General features: G+C 41.9%; 1 protein-coding gene across 1 annotated transcript; it reads left to right on the plus strand.

Annotated features, from left to right (window-relative positions):
* Nucleotides 1–9342: 9342 nt before the first annotated feature.
* Nucleotides 9343–11820, plus strand: LOC148012979 (uncharacterized). The gene has a single exon (XM_087668518.1). The coding sequence runs from the start codon at nucleotides 9725–9727 to the stop codon at nucleotides 11180–11182; it is 1458 nt and encodes a 485-aa protein (XP_087524644.1). The 5' UTR covers nucleotides 9343–9724; the 3' UTR covers nucleotides 11183–11820.
* The last annotated feature ends 875 nt before the right edge of the window (nucleotides 11821–12695 follow it).

Below are 12695 nucleotides of genomic sequence, written 5' to 3' on the forward strand. Positions count from 1 at the left end.
ATGTAGCTCCATGCACATGAATTCGCTGATATCCATTGGACTCCATCTATGGATCTATTTTGTGCATGCCATGTTGTCAAGCTCACCATGCCCGACATATGAAACATGTGACATATACGAGGGATAAGTAGAAAGTGTCTAAGAACTTTCTAAGGGATGGTTTTCCCTTGCAAGTCCTGTCAATACCTATGAGCACCATACTTTGGACATGTCTCCATAGTCTCGTATTCTCCTTGGAATAGCATGCAACCATTGACACATGCATGGATGTTGTGGTAGTCCATGCTAAGCTTTTGTAAAACTTGTCGCGCATCATCACAAGACTCAGACATGGTATTTCCAAGTGGTAATATATGATACTTTAGCAACCTAAAAAGAAATCATAAAACACATTGAAAAAGCACAATTGTTTTTTATAATGGTGCCGAAAAGAAATCAACGAAGCATACGTAGAAGGTACCTAAACAACTCAGTCACACTTGCATCGCTCCACCCGTATTTTGCTTGCACACTTAGGAGTGCACGCAACATCTTTAGGAGAGATACTCGATACCCATTATATAATGGTATGGATGCTTCCTCTCTTAGCAAATTAGATGTCTTGGCATCCATGGATGTCAATGCATCAATCATTGCCTCCATCCCATGCTCCAAGATTGTAAAAAAGTCTGAAAGGCTACATGTCTCCTCTAGTATTGACAATATAGACTGGGTAATGCCTTCCAATTTGTGGATTGGCTCAGGGACTCCATCTATCGCACGTCCATAAACTCTTCTAACTGGCTGCAATAGGTACATTCCTCCTTGGGATGAGACGTCACCTCCCTGTATAAATTTTATAACCACGTCTAATGTTTTTGTATATGATATTCAATTAGTTTACAAATATAAGGCATGATTGATACACATTTTTCTTACCATTTTCCCAAAGTCTGAGATTGCTTAATTAATGATCTCTGATTGAAACTCACCGAAGCATCGTACGTGTTCTATAAACAAGTAACACTTTCATATGATTGTCAGCTTGCATTGAGAGCAAGGACACAGGACACACTGATTAAGATATGCCTCTCACGATCTTGAACATCATAACCATCATTGTTTTCTATTTTGTCTATGTTACGACAAACAATTGGTTTTTGTTTTCATTCTCTTTTTCTTTCTTAATTTGTTTGAGAATGAATTTCTTCTCTTATAACTCAACAAAATTAATGCCAACTAAAGTCTTGGTTTTCTCCTCCTTTCTTTGTTTCTCCCCCTTTATTTGAATCTTTCTTTGCGCTCTTCGTTTTGTGTTCTCTCCACCTTCTCTTTCTTTCTCTCTCTCTTTCTTTGTTGTCCCTCTCTTTGTTTCTCTCCACCCCCTCATGTTTTCTCACTCATTCTCCTCTCTCCCTCCCTGTCTCTCTCTCTCTTTCTCCATTTCTTGGTTATCTTTCCTGTTTATTCTCTCTCTTTGCGACAAACCCTCTTTTTGTTTCTCTCCACCCCCTCGTGTTTTCTCACTCATTCTCCTCTCTTCCACCTTCTCTGTGTGTGTGTGTTATCTTTTATATTTATTCTTTTTCTCTCTCGTTCTCTCTTCCTTTTCCTTTTTTTGTCTCCCTCTCTCATTTTCTCTCTTTCTCTCTCAATGCACCTCATTCTTTAAAAAAAAAAAGAACAAGAACAAACCAAGAGGAGGATGGTTTGTTCGTCTCCTCTTTGTGACAAACCCTCTTTGTTTCTCTCCACCCCCTCGTGTGTTCTCACTCATTCTTCTCTCTCCCTCCCTCCCTCTATCTTTCTCTCTTTCTTTGTTATCTTTCATGTTTATTCTCTCTCTCTCTCTCTCTCTCTCTCTCTCTCTCTCTCTCTCTCTCTCTCTCCTTTCCTTTCTTCTTCTGCCTCTCTCATTTCCTCTCTTTCTCTCTCAATGCACCTCATTCTCAACAAAAACAAACAAAAGAAAAGAAGAAAGAACAAGAACAAACCAAGAGGGAGCAATGTACTCGCTGCAAATGCGCGAGGATGGATTCTTCATCTCCTCTTCGCGACGGCCCCTCTTCTTCCTTCGTGCACTTTCTCCTCTTTTTCGTAAACGGTGACGACAGTGGCAGTGAGAAGCTCTTCTTCTCTCTCTTCCTCTCCCTCTCTCTCCCAAAGGCACGATCTCTTTCACTCTCTCTTTCGCTTTTTGCGGCAAATTTTTGCACTCATCCACTTTTTTTTCTCTGAGTACCGTCATTATTTGCATCTCTATTTGCGACGCAAATAACAACACCGTTAATATGCATCGCAACTACCCGTCACTATGCCCCTATATCCTTATAGTGGGAGGCAAACAAAGAAAGGGAAAGGGAGAGAGAAAGATGGGTGGGGAGAGAAATATAGAGGAGAGAGAGAAAATGAATGGAAGAAAATATAAGAATGGAGAGTGAGAAAGATAAGTAGAGACTAAAATGGAGGAAGATCATCAATGCGGGAAACAAAAACATATTGTTTGTCATAACATAGACCAAATGAAAAATGATGATGGTTGTAATATCCAAGATCACAAGGTATATCTTAATCAGCATATCCCATGTCCTTGCACTCATTGAAAGTTGGCAATCAAACAAAAGCATGACTTGTCCATAGATCACATATGACGCTTCGAAGAGTTTTAATTAGAGATCATTGACTATGCAATCTCAAACTTTGAGTGAATGTTAAGAAAGGTGTGTATCAATCATGCTTTACACTTGCAAAGTAATTGAATATCACATACAAAAATATTAGACGTGCCTTGGAAATTTCTACAGAGAGAGGTGATGCTTCATCCCAAGGAATGCACCTATTGCGGCCATCAGAAGAGTTTGTGGACATGCAATACATGGAGTGCCTGAGCCGATACACCCATTGGAAGGCACATCGCGTAGACTACACCCTCGATACTAGAGGAGACAGTGGACCTTTTGGAGCTTCCTCTAATCTTGGAGCCTGAGATGGAGGCAATGATCGATGCATTACTACCCATGGATCCTGAGTCATCTAATCCACTGAGAAAGGAAGCATCCATACTATTGTATAATGGATGTTGAGTATCTCACCTAAAGACGTTGCTTGCGCTCCTAAGTGTGTAGGTAAAATACAGATGGAGTGATGTGAGTGTGACCAAGTTGTTTAGATACATTCTACACTCCGTTGATTTACTCCATTATGAAAAATACTTTTTATGCTCTTCTAAGGTGTTTTATTTTTTTTTACATTGTTAAAATATCACATATTACCACCTAGAAACACGATGCCTAAGTTCCATATTGATGATGAACGATTGGTATTACGAAAGCTTAGCATGGACTACAATAGCATCCATGCATGTGTCAATGATTTTATGTTGTTTCGAGGAGACTACAGGACTATCAAGACATGTCTGAAGTGTGTTGGTCACAGTTATTGATAGGACTTGCAAGGGCAAACCGTCTCTCAGAAAGTTCTCAGACACTTTCCACTTATACTGTGTATATATCACATATTTTATACATCAAGCATGGCGAGCTTGACAACTTGGCATGCACAACAAAACCGTAGATGGAGTCTAACGAATATCAGTGGATTCACGTGCATGGAGCGACATTGATTCCACCTTTTCAGGCTTTGCACGAGAGCTAAGGAATCTTCGGCTTGGTCTTACTATGGATGGCGTGAATCCATTCGGCCTTTGTTCAACTTCTTACAGTGTGTGGCATGTAGTCCTTGTAAACTACAACATCCTGCCATGGCTTTCTACGAAGAAATGACATATGATCCTTAGTTTGCTCATTCCTAGGTGCTTTAAAGTCAAGAACATGGATGTCTACCTCCGTCTATTAGTTGATGAGCTCAAGATTTTGTGGGATGAGGGGGTCACTGTGGAAGACATGAGCAAGTGATGGTTGACAGTCCACTAATATATGAGCCATTCTTTGTGAACCATGTATGACTTTTCGCGATTCATGGAGTGCTCAGGTAAGTGGGCTTTTGTTCTCATTGTTGATATCTAATATGGCTCGTTCAAGTTTTATTGCCTAGGTAGGGGTATCATGACAAGTTTGGTTACCTCAGGTTATCATGCATGTCCATTGTGTGGGCTAGAGTTAGAGACTCCTGAAAGTCATGGAGCATGAAGAAGATGGTATATTAGGGACACATTGCTTTCTTGTAGAAGAGTCATGAATTGAGGGAAGGTTTTCTTGGATGACCTCCAGTACAAATGAATGTTCAAAGTTGGTACGAGTTGAAAATGGTCCACAAGAAGTCACATCCAAAAGCGGAATGTGACGGTTCTCAATTTTCTACAAGTTTTCATATTGGACCCACGTATTACAAATCAACCATTTGCTAGATCCCATGTATATTTTTCAACAATATGGGCAGCTTATTATGGAACCATATCATAGGAAAGAGAGACACTCTAGGGGCACAAATGGATTTGAAGGACGTAAGCAAGATGAAGGCGCTTTGGCCATAGTCGAGCTCTGATGGTCACTTGCAACTACCTCACACTCCTTGGGTTCTATCCACCACTCAAGAGAAAAGTGCATGGTGAAACAAATTATCAGGTCTATCCTCACCTTGATGGGTAGGATGCATTCCCTTAGGTTTGCTTTTTCTAAAGATGACCAATTATCAAGGCTGAAATTTCATGATTGGCATAAGATATGACAGGTTTGTCCCAACCTTGATAGGAAGTAACCTCAGTATTTTGCTATTTAGTGTCTATTCGATGTTTGTAATGCTTCAAATTTTTAACAGTTTGTACTATTGATCATAATCGCACGGTGCCTCACTCCAGAAATACGCTCAGCAATTTATAAGTTGTTGAATGTAGTACCATGGATGTCACAGAAGGAGATCAAGACATCCTCTATTGAAACTGCAAGGTGGGGAGTGTTGGAGAAAGTCTGTCTCTTTGAGAAGTACCTACCCACTAGTATGCTCATGATACAAACTCACCTCTTGGTACATCTCTAGATGAAGTGGAGATTGCATGACTTATCTATACATGATGGGTATTCTTTAGAGTGCTTCATGAAAACCTTGAACACCTTTGTGCGACAATGAGCTCAGCTAGAAGATAGTATGGCTAAAGGTTCTAGCTAATGTCAGGCATTAGTGTATATTTCAGAGTGACTACCGATGGTGGATTTAGACAACAGTATGCTATGGTCATCGCTGAAGGACAATAGTAGACTAACCGGAGATGTGGCGATTGGAAATGGGGTATGTTCATAATTGTGCTAACATAAGCTCCCCACTCTGTAATGAAAGTTGTCTTATCCATATCTTCTAGATACATCCTGATCTAATTATATCTTGAAAAACCATCCAGGAAACTGTACATCTCACGACCGCTACATCATCCAAAAGAGAATTAGTAAAAGGAATGGGAAAGGGATCAATGATAGTAGCTGCATTTAATTTCCTGTAATCCACACAAGCTCTAATCTTCCCATTAATGAATACTATATTAGAGAATTTGGGAATTCTCATATAGTTTGGGAATTTCCAATATAGTTAATATTTGGCCACATGATCAAATCTTGTCCCATTACTTGAAAGTGGAGTCTATCCTAATTACTATATAGATTGTGTCTCCAAGTCCCGCTTTGAAACATGGTTAGGAGTTAGCCACATGGCCAAATCTTTACCCATCATTTGAAAGTGAGACTTGGGGAGATTCTCAAATTCTCTAATATAGTGTTAATGTATGGTTGTTTATTTTTTAGACTCTGTTCGGCGCTTCTTTGTGTTAGGATGGGCTTTCAAATGGCGAGGATCTGTAGCATGAACGCTTGGATTCGTGGAGCGCACATCATTTTCTTTTTTGGTCATGTGATCTATGCAAACCTCTTCCATGTAGCATTCCTTAGATATATTTATCATTCTTTGTATAAAATCGCACTTTGCGATATTTACATATAGATCTTCATGTTTGTTTTGGACTCTCCTCTCCATGGTTCCATGTAATTTTATGAGTTGTCATCACTAGTCTTGTACTTATTTTGTGAGTTATCAGCCTTTTAAGTAGTTTTTGCACCTGTCTTGATGACGATTGTGTATTCAATATGTAATTGTTTCACAGAATATTATTTAGCACATGTGATGTGGTGGGTAGCAGGTAGCTTGTTGCCTTGCCACCATTTTTTTTCTCTGTAATTGTCACTATTTGCATCGCTAATTTATGACACGCAATCGCTATCCTAGTTGGTATATGCATCGCAAAGCGTCACTATTGTCATTGCTATTTGCGTTGCTACACTAATAGCGACGGCAATAGTGATACTATTAGCGACGAATTTGTAGAGATACCTATACCATCACTTTTAGTGATGACGCAATCAATTTTTTAACTGAATATTTATGTCGCTTCGAATGTCAGTATATGGCATGTATCTTGTAGTATATATACAATGTATTTTTAAATAATACATCCATATAGATACAACCTTGTTTACAATATCTTTGATAATTCCTTGCCATCATCTTCTAGTTAGATTAGATACTTAGATCATCGATTCTTGACTAGATACATTTGGTACGACTCATTCAAGGCCTTTTTGGTTCCATTGACTTGTTTTAACCACCACCATTGGTGAATTATCATCTAGAATGGGCATGCTACTTGGGTGGACATCTTGATTTCCAGATTCTACTGACATTTACATGGTTTGATCTTCAATCCAATTTTTTACTTCTCTCACCTTTGGTGACAACCTAGGATTTGAGAGGGGGTGTTAGCTAATTGCTATTTAATGTCCTCTTTCATGTACATCTCTTCCTTGTGAGCCTCAAATAAGGACATTAGGAACTCTATCATTGTCAGAGTCTATTAATCATTCCTATGTGTTAGTCTTCTCCATTTTGGGCACATTAGATGGAGACCATTTCATCCGCCTCTAGTTCATCTACCATGTTTGTACTATACACTAATCTTTTAGTCAAATGCATTTGTTATTTTTGTTAGATGGGTAGCTAGGAGGCCATTTTTAGTAGAAGGCTCCATGGTTTTGGCTTTGAGTTAGGACACTCTAATGGCCCCAATCCCAGTCCATGCCTCTAGACATTCATTAATCCATCATTCTCATCCATTGTTAGCTCTCATCTTCATTACCCATCTTTTGCCATTAGTCCAATGCCCTTCACTAATGCACTTTTGTAGCATGTAAGGGTTGATTGTATGCAACTTTGCATTAATGTTTTATATCAATGTCTTTCCTTCTATTTTCTTGGCGTTTAATTTGCTCTTCACTTTTCTCCTTGTTCCCACTTTAGTTGCACACTCTCATAGATTGAACCTTGATGGAAAGAGCTCCTAGTGGCATTTTAGTGTAAGTCCTTCTAGAAGCACAACATGAAGGGTGAGGCACTTACCACTTCTCTATCTTATTTTAAATCAAGTTGTTTGGACAAGTGGAAAAGCTTTAAGGATTATTGTAAGATATGACATGTGTTCTAGGTATGAATAGATATTGAAACTATTTCCGATCTCTTCATTAATTCTAATACGAAAAGCGCTAGATTCTAATTATAATAAGATTTTTAAAACTCTTCCACACGAGTAAGGGATTATTTTCAATTAGTTATATGGTATTTTTCTTTTCATTAGAAATTAGATTAGGGCTAATTATTTGTAGCCAGTTCCAATAAGTAGAAATGATTTTCTCTTTAATAATAAAGGCTCTAAAGTTTGCTTTGGATTAAAATGGGCACTAATGTCTCATCTAGTTGATTTCTAGCAAAAGGAGCTCTCAAAGGAAAAAGAGATACGAGTCTACTTCTATACAAGACCTTTGTTAGACAAGGATGAGCTTGATGTTGCTTAGACCCTTCTAACCTTGATGCAATGTATCATGAACATGTGATCCTTTTATGTTGTATTAGCACTGTCTTTTATGTTGAAAATGCAGAGCTTTGTTCACACTAACATAGTTGCTCACTGCCATGAATAAAATAGTTGCATAAAATCTTTTTTTGCATTTTTGATACACACTTTTTGCCTTTGCAAAAAAGAAGAAGGTATACATGGTAAACCATTTCTTCATTGATGCTAAACTACATGTCTCCCTATGGGGTAGGTTTTGACATATTGGGATGCCCATGTTTTGCAAATATATCCAACCTACATCTGAAATTGAGGGAGAGGTGGAAAGATAGGCATAACATGTGAGGCACTTTTGAGAAAACATGGAGAGAGAGAGAGAGAGAGAGAGAGAGAGAGAGAGAGAGAGAGAGAGAGAGAGAGAGAGAGAGAGAGAGAGAGAGATGTATAGCAAGGTTCTTAATGTTATGAGAATATACTTTTAGAAAAGAAGCTTACATGTAGGATTAAGTGGGTTGCTTTGCTTTAGAGATTATCTTTGATTCTTTCTTTTTGATAGTTATTATAGAAGATAGCAAATGGTTAAGCTAATAAAGTGGACATAAGCATTACTAATAGGGCCTTCATTCAATCAAAGAGCAAATGTGCCAGGACCTGCAAGCTTAAGTGGTAGTTCGAAATGGTGTGGTAAAGCCAAGGTTAAGGATTCCATACTCACGGGTAGCAGTAACAACATCTTGTGTATGTGATTATGGCTCCTCTTGGCTTGTTATCGAGATGGAAGTTATAATGGGACCAAGTGTACAGTTGGCAGTGAAGGGTTTGGTTGGCCCTAGGCTAGAAGTAATAGATATTCAATCACAAATACAAAATCTGTTCAAGTCTAATCAAGAGCAAATGCAAGGGTATTATATTATTGGCTCCTCCAATCAAGAGCAATTGCAGGGAGGGGGGGGGGGTGTGATTACAAGGATGATGGCACTTTGTGCAGACGAACATATTTGGCAACCTGTGGGAACGCACTGTATCTATGATAGGAGGGGCATCCTAAGAGAGAACGAAGAGATGCAACTGTGATGCACGCACGGGTGGGAAGAGAGGATCCAGGAGGGGAGGTCACAGGTGACAGGACGAAGAAGGAAGGAGAAAAGAAAAGCACGAACACCCATCTAAATAATTAGGTGCCTATGGCTCTACATGGCCCTAGCCTTTTCAAGAGCTCACTATCATCATCATCATCATCATCATCATCAGCAGTCATCAGATGGGTACGATTGATCTTTCAATAGCCACCCTCGAGTAGCCCTTCTGCCCCCCCCCCCCCCCCCTTCCCCTGGCGCACGAGCTAGCCATTTGCATAGCGGTAGCCTACTAGATTACTTTATTGCAAAGTTCTCGGCTTGCATTCGCAGCTGTGCTCATCGAGACAGATGCACACACATATTCTTCTGTTATCATTTCCCCACCTTGCACGTTTCCACCCCCCACCTCTACCTCCACCTCCACCCCACACCCTCTCCCTCTTCTCTCTCTCTCTCTCTCTCTCTCTCTCTCTCTCTCTCAGAGAATACTTTCCATATAAAAACCGAACGCATGCCTTCTGTCGACTGAACTCTCCTCTTACACACACACACACACACACACACACACACAAGCTCTCCCTTTCCTTCTGAAAAGCTCTCTGCTGCACCAGAGCAGAAGTCCGGCTTTTTGCCTTCTCGATGCTGTGCCTCACCTCAGGCCCTTCCATGCGCGACATGGCTGCTGCCTCATGTGCCCGCTTATGTCGCCATGCATTATTTCCAGAGCTTCTTCAGCTTCTTCCCTAAAGCCTAAAAAACCGAGCACGCAATCATCATATCATCATCGCCGTGCTCCTCCTCCGCATCATCATCGGTCGACATGCCTGTGCGCGGAAGCCGGATGCGTGCTTTTGGGTCCACCGATTTCGAGCAGCGAGAAAGGCAAGCTTTCCTGCTCCCGGACTCGGACTTCAACGCGCCTCTCGGCTCCCCACAAGCACAGAACCTTCCGTCCAGGGCTTCCTTCTCTTCTTGTGTGGACGCCTTGAGCAAGCCCGAGCTCCCTGTCTATGTTGCACACCAGACTCCATTCCTTGCCGAGGAAGAACGAGCCGCTAATTCCGCTGTCCGCGAAGACAGGGATAGTACATCCTCCGAGAAGGAGGTTGTGTTAGAGGAAGCCATGGCAGCTGCTGCAGCTGATACCGGATGCCGCTTGCAGAGAGTTAAAACGGCGTCCAGGGACCCTATCTCCAGAACAAATAAGCAGGAAGATGGCGCCTTTCAGCCTCCCGAGAAAATCAAGAGAGGAGCCGTTGGTCTGGCCCTGGAGCGTGCCATGTCCTCCATAGAAGATGGTGATATTTGTCAGAGCAGGCATTCTTTCAGCTCCAGCTACGGCGTGAAAGAGAGGACTTCACGTCGCTCTCACAAGACATGTGAAGGTCCTTCTTTAGAAGAAGCAGTGCGACGAGCTTTATCCATCAATGAGAAGCCTTCCTGCACCCTCGTCAAGCAGAACAAGCCAGGGTTTAAACCCGGCTTGCTGAGGTCCACATCTGTCAGGGAACATGGACCGCAGCACAATGATAAGAGAAGCCTCCTTCCTCCTACAATCATCCTCAAGAGAGCGCCGAACTCCAAGTGTTTGCACGGCCGATCGGATTCACTGGCCTGTGAGGAAGCACAATTTAACAATAAGCTGGCAAGTTCGTGTAAGGCCAGAAAATCGAATGTAGGCATTGCAGATGAGAAAGGTGCTGCAGGGGTCGTCAAGAGTCCGAGCGAGAAGAGATGGGAAGAGGCAGCAGAGGATGAGGAGAGGCAAGAAAGGGAGAGAAGGCAGAGGAGGAGTTTTCTGCAGTCTCAATCTATGCGGTATGAAAGAGAAGAAGGAGAGAGGATGGTGTACGCAGCCATTGAAGATGAAGAAGGTGGAGGGGAGGAAGAGTGGGCTGTGTACAGACGGAGCGGGTATATAAGTATTAGGCCAAGCAAGGAGAGGGGGGAGGAACAGTGGAGAAGCTTGACGAGAGGTCATGTGGTGGGAGGGGGCAGGTCATGGTCCATGAGGGAGGTGGAGGGGGCCGCAGCACCAGCACTATCAGGACTGCACCACCTCAGGATACCTGAGTGCTCTGGGTGTGGGGAGCTTGTGCACACATGCGGCGCGCGCCTCGTCTGTCCCTGCTGCGTCGCATTGCACCACGCCTCGCCGCCCCGCGCGGCCCCCAAAGCAAAGAAGGGTGGAATCATTGGCGCATGCCGCCGCTTCCTTGGCCTCGCCAAGAAACGCCCTTCTCTAGGCACGAAGCTCCGCGAGCAAGTCCATCCATAATGCCAACTATGGAGAGCTTCATGCATGTAAAAACGAGGTGACCAGGCTTGAGAGGGGCCAAGGATTGAGGCTGAGCAGTGAGGTGTGTACTGTATTATTGCAAGCTCTCAAGTGATGGCAGTAGCAAGTGCTTAATTGCACATATGTTAAACAATACTGGCTGGCTGCAGCTAGGCAATGGTGGCTTGTGGGGGGTGGTCCCAGCTGCTGTTTCTCAGGCCATAGTAAGCATCATTACTCGCTTCCTGTTACCTGCTACATCTTCATAATGCTGGCTTTTAAATCCATCGCTAATGGTGGTGACCTTAACAATCTGTGAATTATGATGATCTTTGCCTCCCATCTCCTGTGGTGGTGACCTGAACAAACGTGTTTTGTGACTAAAACTTCAGTGTAGTGCTTCAGGCTAACAATCTCACGGTATCTTACCAATCACCTCCATGTTCATGGACGTGCGTTGGTCTTGCTATTTGTGTACTGTTACGTGAAGTGGTTAGGTTAATGAAGTAGAATTTGACAGTGCTTGCACTTCATCTTGTGCCCGACACGGGAGGAATGGGCATGCTGCCTCTTTGTATGTAACCAAAAAACAGTGTCTGCGCTTTTCTGCGTCGCAAGACGTTCACTAATCAAGTAGTGATTCTGTTAAACAGTCGATCCAAGTGCATGACATTCCGAATTGCGCGTTGCAACCGTATATCGTACCGTATCTAATATATTAGTTGCCAGTTAATCTGAAGATTTGGAATGTGCGCTAATGCAGATGCACAAATGTTCCCAATTGGACACTTCAAGCACACGAATCGCATTTCCTTCTCGGACAGTTCAAGCACACGGATGATATCTCACGCATTGCATTGGTTCTTTTCAAGCAATGGGTCTTGCAATGTAGTCGCTTAAACCAATGGGGTGTGGCGTTGCTGTTTGGTCGTGGGTTGAGTTATAGGGGTGAGTCGAAACCTTGTGCAATGCATCCCCAAGTGGCACTGTAATAGATCGAGAGTCTCTAATGAGATCAAGAGTCTCTAATGATGATATGTCAATGCAATGGGATAACGCAAGCCTTATTTGTAGGAAACAAAGGAAAGGCTCATAATATAATGGTTTTAAAAAAATATTTTTATAACGTGAGTAATGTGAAGAGAATGTATGTACATCATTTACCTCTTTGAATAAAGAGGGAGACGCTTCCTAACTCACCATAGGGTTAGTTAGCTTGCTAAAGTTGGACCTTTGAACATTCTCGAAACGTCTTTTACGATTAGATATGTCCAAATGGATATGATACCATGTTGACAAACATGGATCTTGAATACAATTTAGCTATAGAGGCTTGAACTCGTAAGCAAGAGACATGAAGATTGATGACTAGATACAAACTTTTACTCAAGTGAATTAAGTTCCAAGACAGATTAGCTTAGACTCATAAACACAATCTTGAGTGGATAGAGTTACAGACTCTAAGTACAAAGTACAATAGCAATGCATTAAAAAGTGAACCAAGTACATGCTT

Source organism: Lygodium microphyllum, chromosome 26 (assembly GCF_053477565.2).
Source record: "Lygodium microphyllum isolate KBCC chromosome 26, Lygodium_microphyllum_v1.1.10, whole genome shotgun sequence".
Taxonomy (NCBI): domain Eukaryota; kingdom Viridiplantae; phylum Streptophyta; class Polypodiopsida; order Schizaeales; family Lygodiaceae; genus Lygodium; species Lygodium microphyllum.